Genomic DNA, 27,568 nt, shown 5'->3' with positions numbered 1-27,568 from the left:
GCAGGGTCACCCACAGCAGGGTTCACTGCAATGCGTCCAGGCAAGTTTTGAATATCTCCAGAGAAAGAGACTCCACCACCTCTTTGGGCAGGCTATTCCACTGCTCTGTCACCCTCACAGCAAAGAAGTGTCCCCCCATGTTCAGGTGGAACTTCCTGTGTTCCAGTTTGTGGGCATCACTGAAAATAGTCTGGCCCCACCATCTTGACAAGCACCCTTTTGATAGTTATAAACATTGATAACATTCCCTCCCAGACTTCTCCAGGCTAAACAGACTCAAGCCTCTTAGCCTTTCCTCATAAAAGAGACGCTTCAGTATCCTGATCATCTTTGTGGCCCTCTGGTGGACTCTCTCCACTAGTTCCATGTCTGGCTTGAGCTGGGGAGCCGAAAACTGGACACAGGACTCCAGATGGGGCCTCATTAGGGCAGAGTAGAGAGGGAGAAGAACCTCCTTCGACCTGCCGGCCACACTCTTCTTCATGTATTCCAGGCCACTGTTGGCCTCCTTGGCCACGAGAGCACATTGCTGGCTCATAGTTAACTTGCTCTCCACCTGGACTTAAATGTACTTCGCAGAGCTGCTTTCCAGCCAGTCAACCCCTAATCTGTACTGCTGCATAGCATTCTTCCTCCCTAGGTGCAGACCTCCACACCTGCCTTTTTTGAATTTCATTAGGTTTCACTCTGCCCAATTTGCCAGCCTGTCCAGGTCTCACTAAATGGCAGCACAGCCTTCTGATGCATCAGCTGCTCCTTCCAATTCTGTGGAAGGAGGAAACCTGCTGAGGATACACGCTGTTCCCTCATTCAGGTCACTGACAAATATGTTGAACAAACTGTTGATGAGTACCGACCCCTGGGGAATGCCACTGACCACAGGATTCCAAGCAGACTCTGTGCCACTGATCACAACTGTCTAAGCTCTGCCATCCAGTGAGTCCTCAATCCACTTCACTGTCCCCTCATCTAACCCACACCTCCTAAGCCTACCTATGAGGATGTTTTGGGAGACAGTGCCAAAAGCCTTGCTAAAGTTGAGGTTGACAACATCCACTGCTCTCCGTTCATCTACCCAGTCAGTTATCCCATCATAGAATCATAGAACAACCAGGTTGGAAGGGACTCACCGGATCATCGAGTCCAACCATTCCTATCAAACACTAAACCATGCCCCTTAGCACCTCGTCCACCCATGCCTTAAACACCTCCAGGGAAGGTGACTCAACCACCTCCCTGGGCAGCCTGTTCCAGTGCCCAATGACCTTTTCTGTGAAGAATTTTTTCCTAATGTCCAGCCTAAATCTCCCCTGGCAGAGCTTGAGGCCATTCCCTCTTGTCCTGTTCCCCGTCACTTGGGAGAAGAGGCCAGCACCCTCTTCTCTACAACCTCCTTTCAGGTAGTTATAGAGAGCAATGAGGTCTCCCCTCAGCCTCCTCTTCTCCAGGCTAAACAACCCCAGCTCTCTCAGCTGTTCCTTATAAGGCCTGTTCTCCAGCCCCTTCACCAGCTTTGTTGCTCTTCTCTGGACTCACTCCAGAGCCTCAACATCCTTCTTGTGGTGAGGGGCCCAGAACTGAACACAGGATTCAAGGTGCGGTCTCACCAGTGCTGAGTACAGAGGGAGAATAACCTCCCTGGACCTGCTGGTCACACCGTTTCTGATACAAGCCAAGATGCCATTGGCCTTCTTGGCCACCTGGGCCACTGCTGGCTCATGTTCAGTCGCTGTCAACCAACACCCCCACGTGCCTCTCCTCCAGGCAGTTTTCTAGACAGACTTCTCCTAGTCTGTAGCACTGCACAGGGTTGTTGTGCCCCAAGTGCAGGATCCGGCATTTGGCCTTGTTAAACCTCATCCCATTGGACTCTGCCCAGCGGTCCAGCCTGTTGAGATCCCTTTGGAGCCCCCGTACCCTCCAGCAGATCAACACTTCCACCCAGCTTAGTGTCGTCCGCAAACTTGCTAAGGGTGCACTCGATGCCTTCATCCAGGTCATTGATAAAGACATTGAACAGGGCTGGACCCAGCACTATAAGTCTATCGGATTGGTCAAGCACTATTTCCTCCTGGTGAACCCACGCTGACTGCTCCTGGTAACCTTTTTTCCGTCCAGATGCTTAGAGATGACTTCCAGCATGAGCTGTTCCACCACCTTTCCAAGACTGGTGGTGAAGCTGGCTGGCCTGTAGGTTTGCTACGTCATCCTTCTTGCTCTTTTTCAAAACTGAGGTGATATTGGCTTTCTCTAGTCCTCAGGCACCCCTCCTGTTCTCCATGACCTTCCAAAGATAATGGAGGGTAGCTTAGCAATAACATCTGTCAGCCCTCTTGGCACTCATGGGTGCAACCCATCAGGGCCCATAAATCACTGAAAGAAAACCTGGTATAAATCTGAAATTTGGCGTGAAAAGATTGCAGAGTTTAAAAAAGCACTTTTAGGGATAGGACCAGAAAAACATCGGCAGTCTGTTCATTTCAGGCCTTCACAATGAAAGCGCTCCCAAAATCCAGGAAGGATTTACACGGTAAAATATCACTGTCAGCGCGATTCTGGGCTTCCAAAACAGAGAATGCACGTCAGAGCCGATCACTGCGCACCTACTGGCCTGCAAGGAGCGCTAAATCAAAGCCTACGGACGCTTTAACAAAACATCGTGTGTGCCTTAAGCACTGGAGTCCCTCAAGAAAGGAAAAAAACAGAGGCAATGATCCATACAAGCCTCCTCCCGGCCTTCCCAGACACCCTCGTCACCGCGTCCCCCCGGCCCCTCCTCGACCCACTGTGACTCGGCGCTGCCGCCGCCCTCCCTCACCGCGGGCAGAGGCCCCCGCTCAGCAGCCGGTCCCTCACGGGGCACCGCCGCCCTCCATCCTGGCTGCCGCCGGCCTCCACTCGAGCGCTCAAATCGCCGTGAACAGCTCCGTCTCCTTCGCCGCCGCCGCCGCCCCCGCCGCACGCACCGCCCCGGGGGCGGGCGCAAGGCACTGTGGGTACGGCCCCTTCCGCCTCGGCGAACTACAACTCCCGGTAGGCTTTGCGGCGGCCGCCCATCGCTTTCCGACCGAAGGCGGGCGCGAGGCAGCGTGGGTACCGGACCCCACCCCGTCCACCTCGGGCGCGGCGAACTACGACTCCCGGTAGGCTTTGCGGAGGCCGCCCACCGGTTTCCGGCCGGGGCGGGAGCCCCGCGCGGGGTTGAAAAGCGCGGCGCGCGAGGGGCCGCGGCAGCTCCCGCCATGCACAGGTAGGGGCGCGGGCTGGCGCCGCGCCGGGAGGCGGGAGAGGGCCGGGAGAGAGGGAGGGAGAACTGCCCGGTGCCCAGGAGAGAGTGAGAGCGGCCCGGTGCCCGGGCGGCCCGCGTCCCCGTGGGAAGCCTGGGCGTCGGGAGCGCTCGCAGGTCCCGGAGGAGGGTGGATTCGGGGTTCTCCCGGGAGGTTAGCGGGGTTGGGGGATGCGGGGATTCCCCCCGAATAGGGGTTTGGGGTGGAGGTGGCGGGGGACCCCAGGGTGCGCGGCTGAGGCCGGCGGCCCGGAGGGCGCGGGGTCGGCGGGGATGCTGCTTATGAAAGGAGAGCAGCTCCGCAGGGAAGCGCTTTGGGTGGCTCGAGCGGGCAGACTGCTCCTTGTCTGTGCCCCCCCCCCCCCCCGCCCCGCGCTGCTCGGGGCTCGCTGATTTTCTCGCCCGCTTTATTCCTTTTTCCATGGGTTGGCGGTGCCTGAGGCGGCGCGTGCTCCGCGGGCCGGTCCGCGCGGGAGCGTCTCGCGCGCGGGGAGGTGGAAGGAGCCGCGGGGAGCGCCGAGCGTCGCCTTCCCGCTCTCCGCCCGGTCCCGCCCCTTCTCGCCCGCCCCGGGGACGCCGCCTCCACCGGCTCCTCGCACCGGCACCGCCGCCCCGTGAATCCGTAGGGCCGAGCATCCCCCCGCGCCGCCGCTTCCCGCGCCGGGGTGCGGGTTGTGGGTGTCACTGAGCCCCATCTCCTTCCTGCTGGTGCTTTCAGAGCCTCTGCGGTTTTGTGTGTCTGCAGAAAGCATCTCCAGGAGATCCCGTCCTCCAGCAGCAATGTTTCCACCGGCTTCACCTGTAACTGGGACTCCAGCAAGGCCTCAGAATTACTCTTGGGCATGGGAGTGTCTGTCCTTAAGAAGGACAAGCTGGGCGATGAGAACGTGCTGCAGGACCTGCTGGGGCCACTGCCCTGTCCTCCTCGGAAGCGGCAGAAAATGAAGGAGGAGAAGGCGAAGGATTTTGTCATCGCACGCCGGCCTTGGGTGCTTCGAGAGGCAGAGTCAGGTAGTGTCACCTCAGTCCATGTTTCATTTGCCTTTCAGTTGAGGTGGAAAGAGCATCACAAATCAATAGTGCTTTATTCTTTCACTGTTCTTGCTCTTTCCCCCCAGAACATTGCTTCTAGATCTACAGGCTTGGGCTGATAAGTCCTATTCTGTGTAAACTTTTAGACAGATGTGGTATGTCTGGCTTTAGAGCTGTGGCACATGTAAGCCGTGGCTGGCTCATGCCTATCTCCATTAGCCCTGTCCTGTGTATCAGGGGTTTCTGCTGTATGTCCCTGTGTCTGTCTGCTCTGGCTGCCTGGGTTTTGGGTGGACCTTCAGGCCAACAGGGCCCTGAGCTGCATCTGTTGCTCTGCCCAAGGGACATGTCCCAGGAGAAGTTTTGCTAATTATCTAGAGGGAAAAATACAGCTTTGGCTGGCAGATCAGTATGGAAAAATACAGCTTTGGCTGGCGGGTCAGTATGGACTATGGGCACTACTGTTCCAGATATAATTTTGAAACCCAAGGAGGCTTGTTTTTTAACTTCTTTTCCTTAACTTAATCGTCTAACAAGAAAGATACTTGGTCATTGAGACCAAAGGGATCCAGATCCACATCTCTCATGGTGCAGGAGGTATGCTAGGGTGACAGCATCTCTGCTCCTGCTGGACCCGAGCTGTGAGCAATGCAAGTCACCCTGACAGAGACCTGCAAGGAAGGTGCAACAAAGCCTGTAAGGCTCCTCAGCTGGGAAGGGACTGGCAGGGAAAGAGCAGGGCTGCGACTTGAAGACCTGGAGCACTTGAAGATGAGGTTCTAGTATGCTGGGGTGCTTTCCCAGATATTAAGTGTGGTTTTAGTGTACAGGGACTATGGAATCCAGAATAAACTCCCTTCAAATCCTAGGCTATCATATGAAAGGTGGGAATGCCTTCAGACAACCCTCCTTTTAAGTAAGAGGGAGTGGTGGATCATGGGCAGCTGTTCTTTACCTCCACCACTCAGAAATCTCCCATGGGAACTGCAACACCTCCTGGAGCAGTGTACCTACTTGTGCGAAGCTGAGATTGCACTGTATCCCTTAAGACAATTCCTGGGGCGATGGTAGTTAGCTTGTGTGATGGTAGTTTGCAGGACCTGCTTTTTTCTGTGTACTATGTAAAGGCATAGCTTAACTTGGGCTCGCTTTTGGGAGCCTGACATGTATAGCAAGGATGGGCATTTCAGCAGGGGTGGGGAGAGGGCTGTACAACCCATAGAATACAAAGTTAACTGAGCTGCTCTTGTTTCCAAAATGACTATGTTAGTGAAGATTACTGTTATTTTTTCAGCATATTCTTTTTTCCACAGCTGCACTTGCCTGCCATGCCTAGGCAGCAATGGGCAATGAAAGGAGGATGAGTAGTTGGCTGGTGTATGTATAGCCTAGAGAGAGACTATAGAAATGATTTTAACAACCCAGCCAAATAAGGCGGGCAAAAATGAACGGCTTTAATTACAACACATTTCCTCTTTCCCTAAAGGTGTTTCTTGGGATGCACTTCCAGATGAATTGCTTTTGGCAATCTTTGCATATTTACCCCTGAATGATTTGCTAAAAGTTTCCCTGATTTGCAAGAGATGGCATAGTCTTTCGTAAGTATTACTTCTCATCTTTTAGTGCTAAGCAAACCTTTGCTTCCATAGACTCTTAAATGATCTGCTTCTCATCTTATTTATTGACATATAATTCAATTTATGCTATATGTGGGTTCTATGTATGTATAATCAAAAGATGGCTCATATGTGTTAACTGTAGTAAATTCTATTAAATAGCTTTCCCTCCTCACACTCTTTTGTGATGCTGAGAACTTTCTGTGGTTATAGTTACGATCAACTCAGTTATTCACTAATGGGTATAATTCTGTGCCATAGGTTTGATGAATCTCTCTGGCAGACTCTTGATCTGACTGCTAGGAATCTGCCACCAGGAGTGATTGGACGGTTGCTGCCTGCAGGTGTTACTGTATTCCGATGCCCAAGATCTTGTATTTGGAATCCGTTGTTTGAAACAAGCCAGTAAGGCTTTTTCTGCATGTTCTGTGTCCTGAAACAGTGTCTCAAATATTTAGTTTGTGTATTTTTTTTTAACATGTCCAACAGTAGTAGCATTTGTGCTACCCCTAGCATGGAAAAGCTAATAAGTGGTTGGGCATGTGTTGAAATATAAGGATCTGCATTCACCTGTCAGTTAATTAAAGCCAAGTTCATGTGATTTTTTTTTGAAAGCATCAAGAACTATCATCCATTTGCAATCTGTGTCTCTTGGAACTTGAATAATTGTCAGCATCTCTGGTATTTTTTTACATGGGAAGCTCAATTATTTAACTGCAGCAGGATAGGCTTTCAGCTGTTATGATGAATCTTGTAAGTGCCTTGGAGATGAGGGTTCTGCAATTTTGGCCAGTAGCTTAGCAGTAGGCTTGGTGAACTTAGTATAATTGTACGTCTGGTGTGCAGTTGAATAGAATAATATTAATTTTCTGCAAGCTTTGCACTGTTGTAGTGTAGTGGGTATAGTTATGGTATGGGGAATTTGTGGAGCAAGTTTTAATGCTATTTTGGTAATGTTTCCCCCCTCTTTTTTTTTTTTTAGACCTCTCAAAGTTCAACATATGGATTTATCAAACTGCACAGTGTGTGTTGCAGGTCTTGAGAGTATTCTTTGTCGGTGTGAAAGGCTGCAGAATCTCAGCTTGGAGGGACTAGTGCTTTCTGACACCATCATCAAGTGAGTGACATGTTCAGGAATATTCAGTAAATACCTTCTGTTTGGTGTTATCATTATAATCAGACTAGCAAAAGAATGCAGCTGAGGGTTGTTTGTTGTGGGAGTCTTTTGAAATGGCCGATTTTAAGCACCTGACAGCTAGCTGGCAGGCTAAATGAACTGCCTCTTTCTAGCCTCCAAAAGATGAGGTGAGGAGGGGGAACAACCCTCTGGAAGAGTGTTTCTTGATGCCTTCTTTTTTCCATCTCCAGAGTAGGGTGAGCCTGGACAAATGGATCATCTCTAGGGTTTGTTTTCATTGACTCTTCCCGCAGCCAAGCTGTATAGCAGACCTACTTTTATTTTTCAATTCCTGTGCTCCCAAGAGAGCTCTGTATCTGGCATACAGGTTCTTTTGTATTTTAAGGGGTTCCAGCTGCTCTCCTACTAGATGGTTGTTGTGCTTCTGCATTGTTTCTCAGTTCTTTGACTTCCCTCTGACTGTAAAATTACAGATTCTGGCAAGCAGGTGAAGTATTGTTTGGTTAAAATGGAGAGACTCTAATGGGTGTGGAGGTGCCAGTAACTGTAGGTCAGATGGCAGACACCTGGGTGCCCTGCTTTCTACTTCTGAGCTTTCTGATGCCTTCCTCACACCTGGGAGCCCCAAAACCCACAACAAATAAACCAATATAATTTGGCTTTTGATGGCACCTAGAAAGTATCTGAAAATTGGATACTAAATAGGGTCTGATTATGGAAGTTTATTGCCTTGTGTACAAGTGTAGATACTGTATCTAAGGGTTTTTCCAGGTTTTTCTAACTGCATGTCTGCTCTCATCTTGCAAGCAAGTCTTCAGGGGGATGCTCTTTGGATATGTGTTTTGTTCTGGAATAACCTCCATCTTGCAGAGAGGCGACTTCAGAAATGGGATGATTGCCTTTTTATGTACAGTCATCTCCAATAAGCCATGGTCTGTTTAATGGCATGTAACAAGAGAAGATGAAAAGAAATTATTTCCTTTTCAACTTGGTTTATAAATATGCAGACTTGTTGAGAACGTCAGGTAAATAGGCAAGTGACCCTTTCTTTCAAAGTTGTGCTGTGATGCAGCAAATACAGAGTTGAGATCCTTAGTGACTTTTGGGTTCATCAGTTTATGAAAGATGCAGTGCTGCATGTTTAATGAATAATTCCGTACCTGGGATCTTTGCTTGTAAACGTAATCACACATCCTAGCAATGGAAGCAATGTTCCAACATTTTAAGTTTAATAAGACTTTTTTTTCTTCTCTACAGGAGCATTGCTAAGAATCCCGGTTTGATCCGACTAAATCTGTGTGGCTGTTCAGGGTTTTCTGCAGAAGCCTTAGAGCTGATGTTGAACAGCTGTTCTATGTAAGACAAATATTTTTTGCTATTCCTGCTTACTGTTTTTCCTGAGAAAAAGGATCCTTTTCTCTTCCATATGCATCCCAATTATACTTGTCTTATCTTTTCTTTGTTGGTATTTCTAAATGCCTAACAGCTGATTATTAGCTGAATAGTCAGGTATTTTCTTTCCATTAAGCATCTTCTTTAATAGCAAAGATTTACTTCAGTAAATTTTCATGAGTTGCCTTAATCATCCTTAAAGGAAGTCTTGTTGGTGAATAAACCCTATTTATATTCCTTTGATTATCATGTAGATTTCATTTTCTTAGTGAAAACAATTTGTGTTCCTCAGAAAGTGAAACATGGAGTCCCAAAGCTCCCTTTGCAATGGGAGTGCAGCATGGACAGCAGATAACATTGTATCCTTCCACTGATGATGGAATAATGTATTAGTAACCTTCTGCTTTATGAAGGGCTGTGTTTTGACTCACAGCTGCAGTGACTAAGCCATCTACTTGCAGGAAGTCATTGCACTGAGCCCCAGTCAGGCTGGGATTTATATCCTTACCCTTCTGCTGACTTCCTGTGAGATGCTGGACAATCTACTTAATCTTTGCTTCTGCAAAAGCATGTTTTTAATCAAACCACAAGTTAGTGGACAGATGAAGCTTTAATCTTTCTCTGCCTGTCATGGGTAGATAATGCTTTCTATTGCTTGGTCTGATTACTTGGATTATGAGCCCTTTAGAGAGTGGTGGTCTGTACAGTGCAGAGTGAATAGCAGATGGCAAATCTGATCCTAGGAATGCAGCTTAACTGCTTTTTTTCATTTATGTAGAGATTGCTATCTAAATGCTGTCCTCTTGCTGTTCACTGTGTCTTTGTCTTCTGACTGAATCTAAAACACCTGCATATAGAACAAATACTCTGTCCCAGCCCAAATGTTGATAGCTATAAGTAAGTGGACATCTAAAGAGATTCAAGGTTGCAGCATGGCCAGTGCTTATATAAAACTATAAAGTATTTCATGCTAATTAGGATTAATTGGTCATCTGACCATTGCTAATAATGGATAGGTTTTTTCCTCTCAATGTGAGCATCTGTTCAGTAGAAACAGATTCAGGTCACAAACCAGAAGTAAGATGAAAAGAGTGCCTCATGGCAGTCCTGAGAGAGAATCATTTCGCTCCCTAAGATATTATTGACTCATTCCATTTGGAAGCAGTATTGCAAAGTCACTTTAAACTGTTGCCTCCAGCAGGGTCTAAATTTAGCACTGGCCAGGTTGAGGAGGACTAGCTTCCTCTAGATGAGTTTTGATAACTTCAAGGATAGATTCCACAGAACTGCTGGGCAGCCTGCTCCAGCACTTAATTTTTTTGTCACAGCAAAATTTCTAGTTGTGCATTCAGGAACTTGGTAGCAGGTGTGTTAGAAGTATCGATTGTAATAGGTAATATCAGAACTCAAACTGTATTTAATTTGTTCTTCCAAACAACTCTGTTCATTTGTGCATAGGTTGGAGGAGCTGAACTTGTCCTGGTGTGACTTTACATCCACCCATGTCAAAGCAACAGTCAGTCATGTTACTTCAAAAATAACCCAATTAAATTTAAGTGGATACAGACAGAATCTACAAATGTCAGGTAAATAGCAGCATGGCAAACATTTGTCCCACTAAAGGATGAAAGAGCAGGCTTTGTTTTCTTCTGGTTGGCACCTGCTGTGTGCACAGAAAAATGCACTTACACTGATTTTTCATGCACTGTATAAATTGATGCTTTTGCTGTCACAGAATCTTATTCATGTCTCTGGCACCACCATGAGGAGTGAGATGGTTTGCCTTCCAAATTTAAGAATAGTCAGGTGAAAGCTCACCTCATCTTCAGCTGAAGGGTACAGCCCTTACTTCTGAAGTCCTGGAAGCAGGATACACTGGATCCCATGTTCCACAATGAACTGTGAATTAGCCTTCCAGATACTGTTCTTGGACCTTCTTAAGATTTCTGCTATTGTGGCTGCTGAAGACATCTTCCAAAAGAGAAGAGCCATGGTAACTACCTGAGTTTCATCCAGATATATCCCACAGATACCAGTTAATTTGGAAGGCAAATAATCTCAGTAATCAACATTAACTATTTGCTAATAGTTCTAGGAGGGAAAGTTGGGTAAAGCAGGATAACAGAAAATGCAGAGAAGTTGAGATTTGGGGAGATCACAACAAAATGGACAAGAGCATAGATAACAGGTGAAAGGGTTTTGGTAAAGAGAAACTTATTTTCTCAATGGGCAAATGTAGCAATAGGGCTCTGGCTAAGAAGCAGTTAAGTGACACACAGGCTCTGACCTCCTTTTTCTGTTTAAATGTCACACAGTTTTCAACATGCATTCCCTTGTGGGGAAATATACCAGTCTACTTTTTTATCTGAGCCCAAAACCTGTAAACAAACATGCTGTATCTCCCCCAAATCAGGAATTTGAACCTTCTGCTGATCTGACCTTTAGAAAGTGTGCTGAGACCTCTTCTGTTTGTCAAACACTTTCCATGAGTAATTCTGTTCTGTTTCAATGCAATTTATAAGGCATAAGATCTGAACAGTTTGCTAACCATCATGGTTTAGGTATTGTTTTCTTTAGTTATTGCATGTGAATTCTGAAATATCAAAATCATCTTACATATTTATTGGCACCTTGCTAATAACAATAATAGCAATAGTGTTTTAGGTGATATCTGAGCTACAGGTGCTTTTATAGTATTTGCAGATAATGAAAAGATGGTCTCAAGACCACCAAGAAAACTAACTTTTGTGAGGAAAGAACTTTCTGTGGGTAAAAATGGAGATGCCTAAAGAACTTGATTATGTGAGAAGGTATTTGATGCATGAGAAATCTTTGGTGTAAAAAAAAAAAATCACATGTAAGAATTTCAGGCTTCTCAACATTACTGTGTCACAGTAGGTATCTACAACAATATCTAACTATCCACTTGTGTTGTGTTGCTGGCACAATTGACTTTTAGGACATTTCTTTGGACTAAGTGAATCTATTTTGCTGAGGATAAAAGTCCCCATAAGGTATCTTGACAGGCAAAATGTGTGCTCCAAGTCTTAAATGTATCTCTTTTGAACAAAGTTCTGTTTCTAATGTGGGGATCTAGTAGAGAAGATAAACATAAACATAGAAGTATGTTGTATAAAGCATGCTTGTCTTATTTCTGAAAGATGGACTGACTGTGTGACCTCTTTTTCAGATGTTAAAACATTGGTGGAAAGATGTCCTTTTCTATTCCACTTAGATCTGAGGTAAGTCCTGAAAACACCATGGTTCAGGGGATTGTTTTTGTGGTGCAGTAATTGTTTAGCAATAATGCCTGATTTTGAAGGACTGCACAACCAGAAAACACTTTCTTTGCTAAACCTACAAAAGATTTGCTATCTGGCATGACTTAATCTGGAGCAGATAACTAACCTCAAGATGTCTTTGTTATCTCAATATAAATGTTATATATGTATAAGATGTGTTAACTAACAAGTGATCATAGTCAATAGGTAGTGGATGGAAGGTACTGGAGGCATACAGTTTGAGCCTAACATCCTTGAGGGGGGCTAGTCCAACTCTGATAGAAATTTGTTACTTGGCCATAGAACTGCAAAAAGTGTCTTTTGTTTTGACCTAGTAAATTAAAATATTTTGAACTCTTGATGTGTAAAGTAATTCCCTTTTCATGGCAGGAGTTCTGCTGCAGAATATCTGCCTGCAGAGAAGCTTCTGCTTCACTTGGCCTTCAGTGAAAATCAAAATTCCCCCCTTCACAACAAATGCACACACATTAGAAATGAGTTAATTCCACATTGTGCAAAAAAAATACTTAGCGGTAGGAAAAGAAGCTGATATTACATTTGTCTGAATTTTGGAAATACCAAGTCTACTGCCACTTTGCGCTTAAACTTCCATTTCATGTGCTCTTATGAACAGTGACAGTGTGATGTTGAAGCCTGAGTGTTTTCAGTATTTTCGTCAACTCATCTTTCTACAACATCTGTGTCTTAGCCGATGTTATCAGATATCGCCTGCGGCCTTAGTGTAAGTAATTTCTAAATGGCTTTAGTTTGCAATTCATAAAGGATGAGTTAATTTAAACTTTCTTCATTTTAGGTTTAAAATTGCAAGTACTGTTTTGAAAAGCTTATTCGTATGAGGAGTTCAGAATCAGGAACCAAAATAACAAGATACGGCTAGATCATGTACCTTTGAAAATCCAGACTGGAACCACAGGTCTGAGACAATCTTTCCATGATGCCTGTAGGTATTCATGGGACTTGCTTCTCAGTGCACACATTGCGTCTTCCCTTAAGGCACTGCACTACTGGTACTTATTACTGTGAGGTATAGCTGCAGTTTCCAGTTCTGCCAAGGACCAGTATCTCTGTCAATATTAGGCTTTCAATTACACAGCAAGGAAGGTAACTTTTCCTTTAGAAAAGTTAACAGTTGACTAGCTAATGAGTTGGTATTTCTTTGCTTCTGCGTGCACCTGTAGCAGTTATTAGTTGCCACTGAAACACAGCTTAAGAGTGGTTTTTTTTTCTGCCTTACAGCAGCTATCCATCTTAATCTTGTCAGGAAGGGATGTCAGTCCTAAGGAAATCTTCAACAAGAAAAAGGTTGAGAGGAACAGGACTATGAAAATATGAGTCTGAAGAACCTTTTCTGTAGTGGTGCGTGCTGTCATAGCTTGTGTGCATCTGCCTTTCAGTTTTGTCCCATACTTGCTTATATATACTCATGACTGGGTAGACGTGAAGCAACTGAGAACACAGTGCTCGCTACCTACCAAATTGTCATAACAGAGTTGGAGACTGATTGTACCCTAGGGTCTTGTGTTCTTTGAGCCATGGCCTGAAGCTTCATCTTGGGCAATTCTTCCACTTGTTCTGAATATTTGAGTCCAGAGAAATGAAAGGGGAGGTGCTAGTTTGTTTTCAGTGAGAGGAAAAGAACAGCAAGAAGCTGTTATTTAGACTGCTTCCTGTATTATCAGTACAGAGAACTAGTTTCAGATATATACTTCTAAAAATCAGGAAGGGCAATCTAGCATAAGTAGTTACCTTACTTCTAAAAAATTAGTAGAAATGCAGCTATCTAGTTTGGGTACAGACTGCAAAAAGAGTTCATGTTCAAGATTAATTTCCTATTTTTCTCTTTCTAGAGAACTTGGTGAAATTCCAACATTAAAGACTCTTCAGGTATTTGGAATAGTGACTGATTGCTCCCTCCATCTCCTCAAGGAAACGCTTCCTGACGTAGAGATCAACTGTTCACATTTTACAAATATTGCAAGGCCAACTGTTGATAGTAAAAAGAACGATGAGATCTGGGGCATCAAGTGCAGACTGACGCTGAGCAGTCCTAGTGGTTTATGACCATGTACAACGCACTGGATGCGATGGATGCACTGTGTAGTGAAGCTACTTATGAAGCAGAGTGCTAGAGCACCTTTAATCATAGTACTGTTTTTGTAAAAAGCATTCTAACTTCGTCTTACACCTTAATGTAGTTTCGTATATATTTTTGCAGTATTTTCTGTACTTAAAGCCTTTAGATATCTGATGAGTGATTGTAGAATTTTTAAGTCCTTTTTTTTACCGGGGATCTTTTTTACATGAAAATATGAAACAATCATTGTGTTTAAAATATATGTCAGCCTCTGGCAACTGTTGTTCTGATGCAGCTTTAGTTGCTGTAAGGTGTTCGAAAGGTGCTTTTGGTTAGCTAGCTCTTCCAGCACTACCACTCCTGAAACAGATTGTAGAGGTGCTAGATGTCTTTAATGCTTATTAAGGATGTGCCTTTGTCTGATTTTACAGAACTCAATGGATGTTATTTGATCTATTGAAATCCTTAATTTAACAAGTTGTACAGTCACATGAGAAGCTACCCACTGTCTGGGAGAGATGCCTGAGTCTGATGTCACCAAACCTGAAAACAGTATATATGGGAAGGGATATCTACACAAAAGCAGCTAAGAGCTGAGTGCTGCACAAGATAAAAAGCGGTATAAAGGAGCTACATTCAAGTTTTTCTTTAGCAGGCCACAAAGTTAACACCTATATTTAGTGTTCTTCATTGTCAGCCCATTCAGAATAAGCATATGTAGAAGTAGATGCTTGTTACCAATTCTTCTCATGATGTGGTGCTTGGTTTTCTAACAAAGTACTACAGAACCTTAATGTAGGTTCTGTGAGCTGGTATCAGATGAAACTTATTTAAATGTTTTCTTACTTCCTCTGAAGAGCAACTGATAAATTGGCAGAAGTCTTGCTGGAGGAGAGCTCAAATTGTTCTAGATCTCAGACCAAAACTGGGACCATAGCATAAGAGAGCTGAAAGGAAGTGATGCTTTGGTGCTGTTAAGAGACTCCAATTTCTCTTTTGTAATAGCTTGTTTGTAGTATCATTTTGCTTCCTCTATCTGTATGCTAACCATTACCATCTAGGTTGTGTTTAGTCATATGAAAAGCTGAATAACTGTCAAAAAATAAGAACCAAGCAACCAAAAATCTCCAACAAAACAAAAAAATCAAAATACCCCAATGAAACCTAACTAAGGATAGGGACAGGTAATGAGTTAAAACTTCCATCTGAGTCTATGCTCAGGGTCCTCACGCATAAGCCTGGAATGTTCCAGCAGTATGAGTGTTAGTTGATAAGTCCTAGGGCAAACTTGTATCCTGTGAAGGGCATGACTATACTGCTGTGGTTACCATTAATTACAGTAAACAGGAGAATTTATTTATGGATGTTTAAGGTTAGCCTACAGCATTACAGTGGGGCTGTTGTGCAGGTACAGTGTTTTCCATTTTCCATCTCACTCTGAAGAGTTTGGGGATAAATACCTGGTAATACAGAACAGATTAATCACTGTGGAAAAAAATGTATGAATAGTAGAATTTGGTATTTAACTAATTTTCTATCATACAGCAAATACAGCATTATCTTGTTAATCTGTTCTAAGTTGTTTGTTGTTAAATTTGACAAAATGCATGTAACTTGAGTAATGGGAAATGGAGCTTGTGAAAGCTGGAGATGTGATGGAAGGCTGGAAGATACTGGATATTCCACTTCAGTTTGCAGCCTTAAGTTTATGCCTTAAATTACTTCAAGAAATAAAATATATCTTTGCAGCATAACACTACTCTATCTTCTTCTCCCTATGCACAATGTAACCCCATCCACCTTGCCTTTACCAAGGATCTAGGGAATTGCTATGTTGTACAAAATGACTGATGGAGCAAGAACACTTTCCCTGCCTTGCCACCAACTTTGTGTCATGAGTTAAAAAAAAAAAAGGGAAATTTGTCCAAGCACTGTCTAAACAAGGGTGGTTTAGAGGACAGGGTGTTATCACCAATACACTTAGTATTTAATAGACTGTGCTTTAAAACCCTGCACAGAATTGTGACAGTAGTATGGCTTTAACTAGAAGGAATAGTCCTGACCTTGTTCTCTCAAGTAATAGGCTCAGCATTAGGAGAGGACAGACATTTCTATTGCAGGTCTGTTAGTGATTATGGCAGATGCAGCTGACACAATGAAAGTTGTCTGGTAAGGTGCAACACTGGCCTTTTCCTAACTAAAAATTATTTGGTAGCGCTGAGCAATTCATACCAAAAACTTCTCCAGAGGTGTCTGCATTTTACCTAAAGCATGAAGGTTTAGAAACCACTATTTAAAACAAACTAAACTGCACAGTAAGCCAGAAGCAGCTGACAAAATAACACCTTTGAAAGTTGAAGTAAGGCACAGGACAGCTTCATGTATCTTTGAAGTTTTTAATATTTATTACATGATGTATAAATGCCACTTTAAAAAAAAAAAAAGCAAATAATGACAGGTCTAGTTTAGCAGAACACAGTGTGGACTGGCACTAAATGAACAGACCAAGGATGTGATTCAGCAGGTAGAAGAGGTGCAGAGCTTGCTACCAGTCTAGATGTTAAACCTGTGTTAAACCAATAGTAGTCCTGTCATGGAATACTGTCTACCAAGTATAAGGTTTCTGTACTGCAATCCTTTGTAATAAAGGATCCTTAAAAAGGATTATATAATTCTTTAATAACAAAAAGGTAGCTGCTTACTGATTATCTATTATAGATCTCTGAATCACCCTAGTTATTTAAATCAAGCATTCACCAGTAAATGCTTCAACAGAAGTGCAATTAAATATAGACAAAACCAGTAGAGGCCCCTCATGAGTAGGTCAGGTTTCTGCTTTGCTAAGTAAGTTAGGAATTTGACCGAGAAATCTCTTTCTAAGCCCTAGACCACATGATACTTTGGTTCTGCAGGGCCTTAAAACATTGCCTTTTAGTCTCAGCATTCATAATAAGGAATGACACATCTTTTAAGAGGTATGCACCCTGATCAGACTAATCAGTCTCCATTAAAACATTGCAGCACATAAAGGTGTCTAAATAAGTAGAAAACAGGATTTCTGCCCTAAATTTGTCTACATGGGTATTCAAGAACACTTCCAATACCTAAACCTCTGATCTAACACCGTGGTAAAGTTCTGGGAAGTCATAAATTGGTGTTAATGGCAGGGGGTTGTGGGTTTTTTTTGAATCTTAACAGCATACTGACTAGTGTACTAGAGAGAGGCACATAAACCATCCTTAAATAATTACAGATGGATTAGGAATAAGCCAAGCACCCTTGTCTCTGCACCACCAACCTTCAGAAAGATTAGTCTTCTGCATCTTTAACTTGAGAACAGTTTTGCAGATTATTGTAGAAATTAAGAGGTTTATTCCAATAGTTCTTGAACTTACTAAGTTTTGGAAGAACATTTGGCTCCTTTGATTTTCTCCTTCTGGTCTGCAATCCTGACAACTCAAGCAGAAGTGTAAATAACTTGATCTGCAGCAAATTTAAAAGGTAAAATGTACTCAAACAGTAATAGCTTATTCAAAAAGCTCCATTGTTATCACAGTTTTCTAGAGCTGAATGGTCTGGCCAAACCAATTTCCTCTAAGTTGTGGCATACAGTGAATACAAACAAGTAGAAGAAGGAAAAAGTCCCTACTGATCAGCCACACTGGAGAACATTTCCATTAGACCTGAGAACATCTCTTACAGAAGTCTCTTCATTCAAAAGCAGTTTGAAGAAAACTCACTTTTGGAAACAGATCTGTAGTAGACAGGACAAAACATATTTGTTTCAAGTCATGCAGCAGAAGAATTCCTGCTGAAGGAGACTTCATTTTGTCAAATCTTGCCCTCTCATTTATGCAAATAATCAGCAGAGATTCTCAAAGGCAGTCATAGTTCACAGTTTTTCTAAAACACTACCTAAAAAGTGACTTCCTTTTCTATGACCAGAGCTTTTTTCCTTTACTAACTTGCCTACCTAATAAATCATCAGAGACATGTAAAATCAAAATGAATTTGTTGCCAACTAAATATCAGTAGAATTCAGCATAGGATTGGAAACATATACTTCCTCAGGAAGTTAAAAACACATACTTGGAAAACTGGGAGACATAGGTATTGACTTATGCTCCAATTACTAGCACCCAGCACATCTCATTCTTGTTCAGTTATAAAGAAACTCAGAACCTGCAATTCCAAACCATTCAACTTAGTAAGGCCAAATATCTTTATTAATGATAACCACTTACATACATCTCTGTGACTAACAGCTGCTAGTCAGCTAATCCCCATTAAGCGAAGGATATATCATCCTTCGACATGTTTGTATATTCCTGTTAAAAGGCTCAAGAAAACCCTTGGGTTTCAAGTCCCTCTAGCCAAGGAGGAAATGTAAAAGAGCTACCTTGTTCAAGACATAATTAAACCAGAGTTTTACTTTTGATGTAAGTCTACAAAGTAGAAAAAATACTGAAAGAGCAAAAAAAAATGTCACAAGTCATATGAAACTACTAAGTTGTAAAATTTTTGAAAAGCATACAAAAGGTTTGTATTTCCATTTCTATTACGTCAACATCAGGATTTACCAAAATCTATATATCCTTGCATCAAATCGCTAGACTGACAGTCAACTTTTCTACAAAAGTATATGTATTAAGGTGTTTAATTTCATCAGTCCCAGACTGTTACTAAAAAACTGTACATCTGAATACTTAATGCTACTGACTTAATACTTGAACCCATCTACCTGTGTTTAAAAAGATGTTCTTTCATGTTTGCTTTACAGGTTAAAATGCCAGTTTTCACTGAAGTTAGAGGTAAGAAGACTTCAGATAGATACATTTCTTTTACACCGGATGCAAAAAGAGCTTAAACATCAGGCTAAGGTTTCCCAACCCAAAGGAATGAAAAGCATCTCCAACTTCCTCCAAATACTCTTGGATCCAAAAAGGCCAACTTCCAACATAATGTAGCATTGTGATGTGTTGTCTGTCTCCAGGAGTTCCCTCTCCAGATCCAGAACCATTTCAGCAGAAGACACTCAAGTCCTTCATTCTTCTAGCAGAACAGTGCACAGTGCATCCTCTGTATCAATCATTATTGAAGCTATCGCCCCATCATTGAACTCAAAAGACGTTCCTCCATCTACAACCATACATGCATCCCAACAACGGGAACGGACACACACTCTGAAAAGTCAAAAACAAAAAAATAAGTTTCACAAGGTAGCTTTAAAAGATCCAGTATTTCACACAAATGCTTATCTGAAGAACGAGATTGGTTCTCGGAAATTCCTTTTCATGGGTCAGTAAATGCTTAATCATACGGGGGCATCCTTAGGGAAGAATTTAGTATGGTACTAAGCACTAGAACCCCCTGAACTTTTTATAGACGTAGCAAAGAATCCAGAGAGAAGTGAAGGACTTGTTCAAATGGAGACTATTGCTCCAAGAGTCTGAGAACAGCCTATAACACCACACCTGATACTGAAAGCTGTATTTTAGGTGTATTTTAAAGAAAGCTGACGATGATGCCATTTATTAGTGATTTACTTAATCTTCAACCGAAAAGTTTTGAATTAATTTATGATTCTAATGTGTGGTCTTCATGTTAAGTGGAACATGTAGTCTCAACTACAATGCTTGAAATTCATATAGTTTGGACATTAACATAGTCTATTTTGTTACATGAATGATTCACTGACAGAAGGGAAAGAAATTTCAAACATGAATTTACAGGTCAGAATGCTTGCTAGGCAACATCATAAATAGGTATTGCAGCATACTACCATCAGTATTAGAGTCTGACTACTGTATCTTTCACTAATAAATGTAAATTTAAGGTTATAAAATTTAAGGCAGCTCTTTTGCAGCTAGGCAAGACAGAATAAAGTCTAACTGTCTTCCTCTTCACTTACCTTTAAAAAAAATTAACTAAACCATCAGAATTTATCCTTTCACATACACAGAAAGCAAGAACACTATTAAATAAAGTGTTCTCCAAATCTTTTTCATATTGGTAGATGGGAACTGATAGTCGTGCCAGAGTGGCTGCAAGACTGCAGTCTCAAATGGATGTGTTTGATCGTTTCTGACTAAGGCCTTGGTCTAGACAAACATTCTGACCTCCAAAATTTAATCAACAATTATCCAATGACTTAGTTTTTCAGGAAGATGCATCTTTCACAAATATGAAAAGCTTGGAAGCATAGCCACAGTGTCAAAGCTCAACTGGCCTGTGCATCACTAAAACACAGCAAAGCTTGGACACTGCAGAATGACATGGAAGCATGTTCCACTCCTTCACTTCACTCTGGGCAGCTACTAAAGAAAAGCAGGCCTTACTTTAAAAGGAGATTAGGTTGTTTAGGGCCCTGTCCAGTTAAGTTTTAAGAATCTCCAAGGACACCACTAGCACGGTCTCCAGCCAACCTGCTCTACTGCCTGACCATTCCCACTACGAAAAATCTTTCATTTTCTTTATCAGAATCTAATATCCTATCCTTACAGCCCGTATCATGGTTGTTGCCTCTTATTCTGCTCTGAAACCAATTTAACTCAATCTCCTCTATAACCATCCATTGGCAGCTAAAGACAGCAACTGGATCCACTCTGCTGAGTCTTGTCTCCTCCAGACAGAAGAAACAAAAGCATTCTTTGAGTCTCGCCTTTATATACAAATCACTTATTTCAGCCCCCTAATCATCTCATCAGGTCTCTCCTGAATGCACTCCAGTTTGTGACTGTCCATGTCTTATACAGAGCGAAATGGTACACACTTAAAACTGGGCACAGCAAGATTCTTTTGTTTTGTAAGACTGTGCAGGGATCAAACATCAAAAGGCATAAAACAACCTGGGAACATTTTCTTCCTGTTGTTATCAATAATCAGGCCTCTCAAAACACAAACTGGATGTTGAAAATCTTTAAGAACAACTTCTGCATTACTCACACTTTCACAAATACACAGAATGAAAATTGGTGAATTGATGAATGTAACAGCCCACACTTACTTTGAAGAGAAGCCACGCTGCCGGCTACTTGAGAAAACTCTGTTTACAATAGGTTCTCGAATGCTGAAAAACATCTTTGGTTCTTCTGGACTGTAGAGCAGGGACTCATTGTAATCATTTGTTACTGTAAAAAGATAAATCAGCCATTAGTTTTTCCAGAGAAAATCAGCTATTCCCAGAAACACACACATTTCTCCAGGAAAAGAGCAGCCTCCCTACCGTGAGGGAATATTGAATTTTTCCAGATGTTTAGCAGCCTTCACCTGCAAAAAAATGTGTGCTACAGAAGATCTCTTTCAGCAATATTACATGACACTCAATAGCCATCTTCAGGTTAGTAAATATTGTCTTATATCTTGGGAGAACTGAAGTTCTCATGAGGATCTATACAAAAAGTCTATCTATACAAAAAGTATAGATCTATACAAAAGTCTAAATAAGTGCCTTGCCATCAAATCAAACATTTTTCACCAATTGTGCCTAAATAATGTTTGTAAGAAAGACCAATATTGCAGGAGTGCTAAAATACTGAAAACAATACTGAGTAATAAGGAGTACCACAAAACCGAAAAGGTCAAAGTTAAGATACTTAAAGAAATCTTGCCTTTTTCACTAACCTTTTTGTACCAGTTCTGCGTTCAAGGGCATATTCAAACTTCCATGCTTTTTAGCTGTTGAGCCAAGAGAAAGAGCCCCAATTAGGCAGCTGTATCTTTACATAAACTTGACCAGTAATGCCACACTGATCACTCACCAATCTTAAGGATCTCTTCCACAGCTTGATGTGCCATCTTGTTAATATTATAGGACCTAGACAGAGAAGTAGAAGTCTTGTTTATTAAGCAATACAACATGGGAAACCAAAAAAACCAAAACAAAACCAAACGAAGCCAAAACAAAAAATCTTGCATTTGGATGGAGAACTATGTTCAACAACAGAAGAAAAAAAGTAAAGAACACTACTAAGTGAGAGCTGACAAAAACTTACTAAAAATATACCTTAAACTCTTTGTCTGACATTTACCTGTGGCTTTGTAAACCTTAATAAACAATTAAGTGAAGTCCTCAGGAAAGAAGAGCATGATAAACACAATCTAGTCTCTTTATCAATGATCCTCCTGCCTTAAAATCCCAATAACTGCTGATTTAAGTGTGCATTTTAAATGAAACATGACAGCTCTACAGATTGTATGTTTTCTCATGCCTTCTATCCACCTCTTGCTAATCAATTCCCGCTATTAGTTCTCATTTACAGGACTCAGTACTTCTTTACAAGCACCGTGCCTCTTTGTCCATACCCTAAGGTGTGGCCTTCCACTGTTGGATCAGACACTTTTGCACTTGCCACATCTGGATGCACAACGGGCCAGTATAAAACCTAAGTCTGAACCAAGCTGAAAATCCAACAAAAATCTTCCTATGCCCAGGCTCAAAAAGGACTAGACACTAACCACAGCCTCCATACAGCGGTACTGTGAACATCTCAGTTTCCCAGGTCACTAAGCAGCTTAAAATCCTCAGTCCAGCACTTCTGTAATTGCAGCAAGACACCTCTGACTGCAAAAGACATTGCACATCTAACAGACCACAGAGCTGCTGATGGTGGTTGTCTAAGGCTCCTTCTCTTACACTTATTACCTACCTGCAAATCTGAGCAGACGCTGGTAAGAATCTGAGATGTCCATTTTGAAACTGTTCTCTCTCAACTAGATATCCTTTTATGCAAGTTTTGGCAGCTGAAGGAAGCACTTGGACATTTAAATGCTTCTCAGGCCTAGGAGGTCTGAAATCCCAGGAGAGCTCCTAGACCACAGGCTAAGAAAGATCACTCCACCAAAGCCTGGCCTCAGTGTAGATGTTCAGCAGTATACATTGATTAAAGAAAAATACACAGGCAATTCTGGAATTTGGCTCCTGCTTCTGTGATCATTCAGTACAGAGCATATAAGCAAAAGAAATGTGTAAGAACAGCTTTGAATTAGGACTGTACATTCCCAAAGTACTGAACACTAGGAAAGCTCCCCTAGCAGTCTGCCAGTTTCATCCTTGGCAGCCTCCAGGACCAAGTTATGCTGCTTGCATACAAAACTCTGTATTACAATGAAAAGTAAAACCCAGTGACCATGGTTACAGCATGAATATTCATTTCTGAATTTCATTAGAAGCTTCAGTTTTAGTTCATCTCAGCCTGCCACATAAATCCAAGGCCTGTTCTACAACCATAAGCACAGCCAGATTTCCAAACAAAGGAGGCTCTCACTGTACACATCTCTCACATCCCAAAACTAAATTGATCTGAGTTACATGCAGTTTACATGCAGTTACATGCAGTTTAAACTAGAGTTAAGATAATTTACCCCTTTGATTAAGCTACCACAGCAATGCTTAGGTATGCCTGTCTTTGTTTAAGGGGGATATTTTGGCAAAGAGACTGTACCCTTTCACTTAAGTTTGAAAGAGGCAAGAGGCTTGAAAGGAGATTGGACAGTAGATATGCCAGAGAACATTTAACACTGTTTCCAAGAACATGTTTTTCTGTTCTTCTTAGAGCTGAGATTTTTGAGTTTTCTGAGCTACGTCACCTAAGCATTTTAATTTTAGGCAACAGAGTAGTTCAGAGATCACCACAAAATGCCCTGCAAGTCAACGCAGAATCTCTTTCCTTTGCCACCCCCTACTATTCATCTCCACATGAAGCATACAATCTCTTTAATCACAACCATACCTAAGATGAATTTCTCCTCAATGCCTCACCTCTTTGCCTTTTAAACTTTTCTTTCCGTACCTACAAGTGAGGGGTGCTTCCTGTTCTCATATACCTGAGACAGCTTTAAACTACACTGACAGTGAGAATATTTGGATATGACTGACATACACTTACTTACATGACACCTACAGCCCAACAGAGTCTCAGTATGGACAACGTGCTTAAACAAAATTGTTCCATCTAGCTTATCTGAAGCAGTATTTTATATCAAGGCAGCAACATGTACTTACCATGCTTTTGATCCTGTTCCAGTACACACATTAAGCCCTGAACTCTTCTGTTTTTCCCAAGGACCATCATCAACTGATATTTCATAATAGGAGGCCCTATGAAGCGAGAATTTAAAACTGGGTTTGCAGGACTTAAAGTTCTCCCTGAATAAGACAGAACACACAGCCTTATCAGGCACATAAATATTTAGAGAGGCTAGTTTCAAATTTGGGTGAAAATTTCACAGGCTTTGCATGCTGTTTCTGATTTGGCAGCCACTTTTGATTCACTGTCTCATAGCAGTTCTTATGATGGACAAAAGTGATTTGCAGCATGAGCCTTTAGGAAGCTTTTCAGCAATTACTTTTTGTATTAAATTCTGAGAAAAAAACTCTCATGATTCATCTGGGAAAGACTTTGTGTATAAGCAGGATTTGCTGGACTTAGAAATGAAACTACAAATATCTTATCTTCCTAGTGTCACTGTTGAACTACCAAAAACCTGTATGTATGCTGTGACTAGGTCTCATAAAATTACATCAGAGAACACAATGAGGTAAGGACTCCAGCATCAATAAGCAATACCATGGCTTCAAGCTGAATTCCTGATCATTTTGGTAATAAAAAAAAGCATTGTGATTCATCAAAGGATGAGGAAAAGGGTGAAGTACTTAATGCCTTCCCTGCCTCAGACTTTAATAGTAAGACCAGTTATTCTCTGGGTGCCCAGCCCCCTGCGCTAGAAGACAGGGATGGGGAGCAGAATGGAGTCCCTGTAATCCAAGAGGAAATGGCTAGCGATCCGCTCCTTCAGCTAGACACACCCAAGTCTATGGTGCTGGACGGGATCCACCCAAGGATACAGAAGGAACTGAAGTGCTCACCAAGCCACTTTCCATCATTTATCAACAGTCCTGGCTAACCAGGGTAGTCTCAGTTAACTGGAAGTCAGCAAATGTAATGCTCATCTACAAGAAGGGGCAAAAAAGAATATGGGGAACTACAGGCCTGTCAGCCTAACCTTGGTACTGGATAAGGTTATGGAGCAGATAATCTTGAGTGTCGTCACATGGCATGTTCAGGACAACCAGGTGACCAGGCCCAGTCAGCATGGGTTTAGGAAAGGCAGGTCTTGCCTGACTAACCTGATCTCCTTCCAGGACAAGTTGACCAGTTTAGTGGGTGTTGTAGTTTGAGGTAAATCTGAGTCAGTTTTATGAATAACTTGCTTGAAGTAACTTAATTCTCTGAAAACTAACTGCATGTTTTTTGAGACAGTGTTTTTCTCTAAAGTGATAACACAGGACAGTGGTATGGAAAAAGGCCAATGCTTATACTTAACCAAGGCCACCTTCAAGCTGTCAGAAAAGGAGCTATACCTGTGAGGTGGGGCAAACAGGGCAGGTGACCCTAAACTGACCTACAGAGTATTCCATCCCATATACATCATACTCAGTATAAACTGAGAGATCACAAGGATCTTACCCTCTTCTGCAATGGCTGACATCCAGTGAGGACCTAGTCTGTGTGATTGGCTCCCAATCCCAGGTCCATGTGCTCCTAAAATCAATACCTAGTCCACCTCCCTCCTAGCCATGGCCCCATTCCCTCATGTCTGCTCTGCAGTACTTGTGGTGATGTAGAATCATTGAGGGGTGGGGTTGTGATCTCATAGACTTGTCTATATTTTATTACTTACTATTTTCATAGTTATCATTAGCATTTCATGAAAGCTGCAGTTCTAGTTTCCAACCCAGAAGTATTTTTTATTCTCATATCCCTCTTTCTTTTTCCTGGGGGGCACAGGGAATGGGGAGGATTTTGGAGGCTCAACTGCACAGTTTTAGCTGCCAAACTTGCCCAGGTGGAGCTAAAGAATGACAGTGGACAAGGACAAAGCTGTGGATGCTGTCTACCTAGATGTTAGTAAAGCCTTTAATGCAGTTTCCCACAGTATTCTCCCTGAAACTGCTTATGGCTTGGATGGGCGTAATCTTCATTTGGTAGAAAACATGGCTGGACAGTCAAGCCCAAAGAGTCACAGTGAGTGGAGTTAAATCCACCTGGGGGCCGGTCACAAGTGGTGTTCTCCAGGGCACAGCTGGGGCAGGTTGTGTTTAGTATATTTACTCCTTATCTGCATGAGGGGATTGAGTGTACCCTCAGTAAGTTTGCAGAAGACAACAAGCTGAGTAGGAGTGTTGATCTGCTTGAGGGCAGGAAGTCTCTGAAGAGGGATATGGGCAGACTGGATCAATGGGCCAAAGCCAACTGTGTGAGGTTCACCAGAACTCATGGTCAGGTCCTGCACTTGAGTCACAACAACCCTGTGTAATACTACAGGCTTTGGGAAGAGCAGCTGGAAAACTGTCCTGAAGAAATGCAGAAAAAGACCTGAGACTGTTGGTCAACAGCTGGCTGAACATGAGCCAGCAACGTGCCCAGGTGGCCAAGAAGGCCAAGAGCATCCTGGTTTGTATCACAAATAGTATGGCCAGCAGGACTAAGGAAGTGATTGTCCCCCTGTACTTGGTGCTGGTGAGGCCACACCTCAAATCCGATGTTCAGTTTTGGTCCCCTCACTGCAAGAACGATATTGGGACTGGGGCATATCTGGATGAGGACAATGAAGCTGGGGAAGGGTCTGGAGCACAAGTCTTATGAGGACTGTCTGAGGGAACTGGGGTTCTTTAGCCTGGAGAAAAGAGGCTTACGGGAGATGTTATCACTCACTCTGGCTACCTGAAAAGAGACTGTAGTGAGGTGGGCGTTGGTCTCCTCTCCCAGGTAACAAGTAACAGGACAAGAGAAAAGAGCCTAAAGTTGCACGAAGTGAGGTTTAGATTGGATAGCAGGAAAAATTTCTTCACCAAAAGGGTTGTCAAGTATTGTAACAGGTTGCCCAGGGAAGTAGCTGAGTCATCATCCTTGGAGGTATTTAAAAGACATGTAGATGTGGCACTTAGGGACATGGTTTAGTGGTGAACTTGGCAGTGTCAGAGTCAATGATCCAGGAGGTCTTTTCCAACGAAAATGATCTATGATTCTTCACAAACAGTTTTAGTTTTAAAACAGTCAGCAAGCTTACACTTCCCTCCAGGACAAATCCTTCCCAAAACTCAAATATAGTAAACTGTGGTGCACAATCATCATTCTGCATAGTATTAGTCACAAATGAGGGAATTTCAACATTAGGCCTAGAGAGACTAGACAGTCCCTCTGCAAGCTTCAGAACATCCAGGTGTATATTTATACACCTGGAGAAGAGCAACAAAGCTGGTGAAAGGGCTGGAGAACAGGCCTTATGAGGAGCGGCTGAGAGAGCTGGGGTTGTTTAGCCTGGAGAAGAGGAGGCTGAGGGGAGACCTCATTGCTCTCTATAACTACCTGAAAGGAGGTTGTAGAGAGGAGGGTGCTGGCCTCTTCTCCCAAGTGACAGGGGACAGGATGAGAGGGAATGGCCTCAAGCTCCGCCAGGGGAGGTTTAGGCTGGACATTAGGAAAAAATTCTTCACAGAAAGGGTGATTGGGCACTGGAACAGGCTGCCCAGGGAGGTGGTTGAGTCACCTTCCCTGGAGGTGTTTAAGGCACAGGTGGACAAGGTGCTAAGGGGAATGGTTTAGTGTTTGATAGGAATGGTTGGACTCGATGACCTGGTGGGTCTCTTCCAACCTGGTTATTCTATGATTCTATGATTTATGAACTCAAGTTGCTGACATTCATAATGCCTAATTCAAACAGTAT

At 42.8% G+C, this 27,568-nt stretch overlaps 2 protein-coding genes across 3 annotated transcripts in view; one reads left to right on the top strand and one right to left on the bottom strand.

Moving 5' to 3' along the window:
* The first annotated feature begins 3,143 nt into the window (after positions 1-3,143).
* On the top strand, positions 3,144-15,585 carry SKP2 (S-phase kinase associated protein 2). Its single transcript, XM_069879775.1, has 10 exons — positions 3,144-3,250; positions 4,032-4,297; positions 5,805-5,916; positions 6,196-6,339; positions 6,917-7,051; positions 8,330-8,428; positions 9,923-10,050; positions 11,655-11,706; positions 12,380-12,487; positions 13,614-15,585. The coding sequence occupies exons 1-10, from the start codon at positions 3,243-3,245 to the stop codon at positions 13,825-13,827; spliced, it is 1,266 nt and encodes a 421-aa protein (XP_069735876.1). The 5' UTR covers positions 3,144-3,242; the 3' UTR covers positions 13,828-15,585.
* A 683-nt stretch (positions 15,586-16,268) lies between these two features.
* The window catches only part of NADK2 (NAD kinase 2, mitochondrial), a 31,993-nt gene continuing 20,693 nt past the window's right edge, over positions 16,269-27,568 (bottom strand). Inside the window, exons 8-12 of one of the 2 annotated variants that reach the window (XM_069880129.1) lie at positions 23,844-23,939; positions 21,601-21,656; positions 21,464-21,517; positions 20,847-20,970; positions 16,269-19,023 (exon numbers count right to left, since the gene is read on the bottom strand). In XM_069880129.1, the coding sequence (XP_069736230.1) occupies positions 18,885-19,023; positions 20,847-20,970; positions 21,464-21,517; positions 21,601-21,656; positions 23,844-23,939 (469 nt within the window). In that variant the 3' untranslated portion in view covers positions 16,269-18,884. Of the gene's footprint in view, positions 19,024-20,846; positions 20,971-21,463; positions 21,518-21,600; positions 21,657-23,843; positions 23,988-27,568 lie in introns of both variants that reach the window. The other variant, XM_069880130.1, reaches the window with a different exon arrangement.

Source organism: Phaenicophaeus curvirostris, chromosome Z, assembly GCF_032191515.1.
Source record: "Phaenicophaeus curvirostris isolate KB17595 chromosome Z, BPBGC_Pcur_1.0, whole genome shotgun sequence".
NCBI lineage: Eukaryota > Metazoa > Chordata > Aves > Cuculiformes > Cuculidae > Phaenicophaeus > Phaenicophaeus curvirostris.
Note: the sequence above shows the minus strand (reverse complement) of the source record. Positions and strands in the feature narration are given on the sequence as shown.

Excerpts from the sequence above, each read along its gene's own strand:
- SKP2 (XM_069879775.1), top strand. Across the intron at positions 4,298-5,804 it reads GCTTCGAGAGGCAGAGTCAG|GTGTTTCTTGGGATGCACTT; the intron begins GTAGTGTCACCT and ends CTTTCCCTAAAG. Across the intron at positions 8,429-9,922 it reads ATGTTGAACAGCTGTTCTAT|GTTGGAGGAGCTGAACTTGT; the intron begins GTAAGACAAATA and ends ATTTGTGCATAG.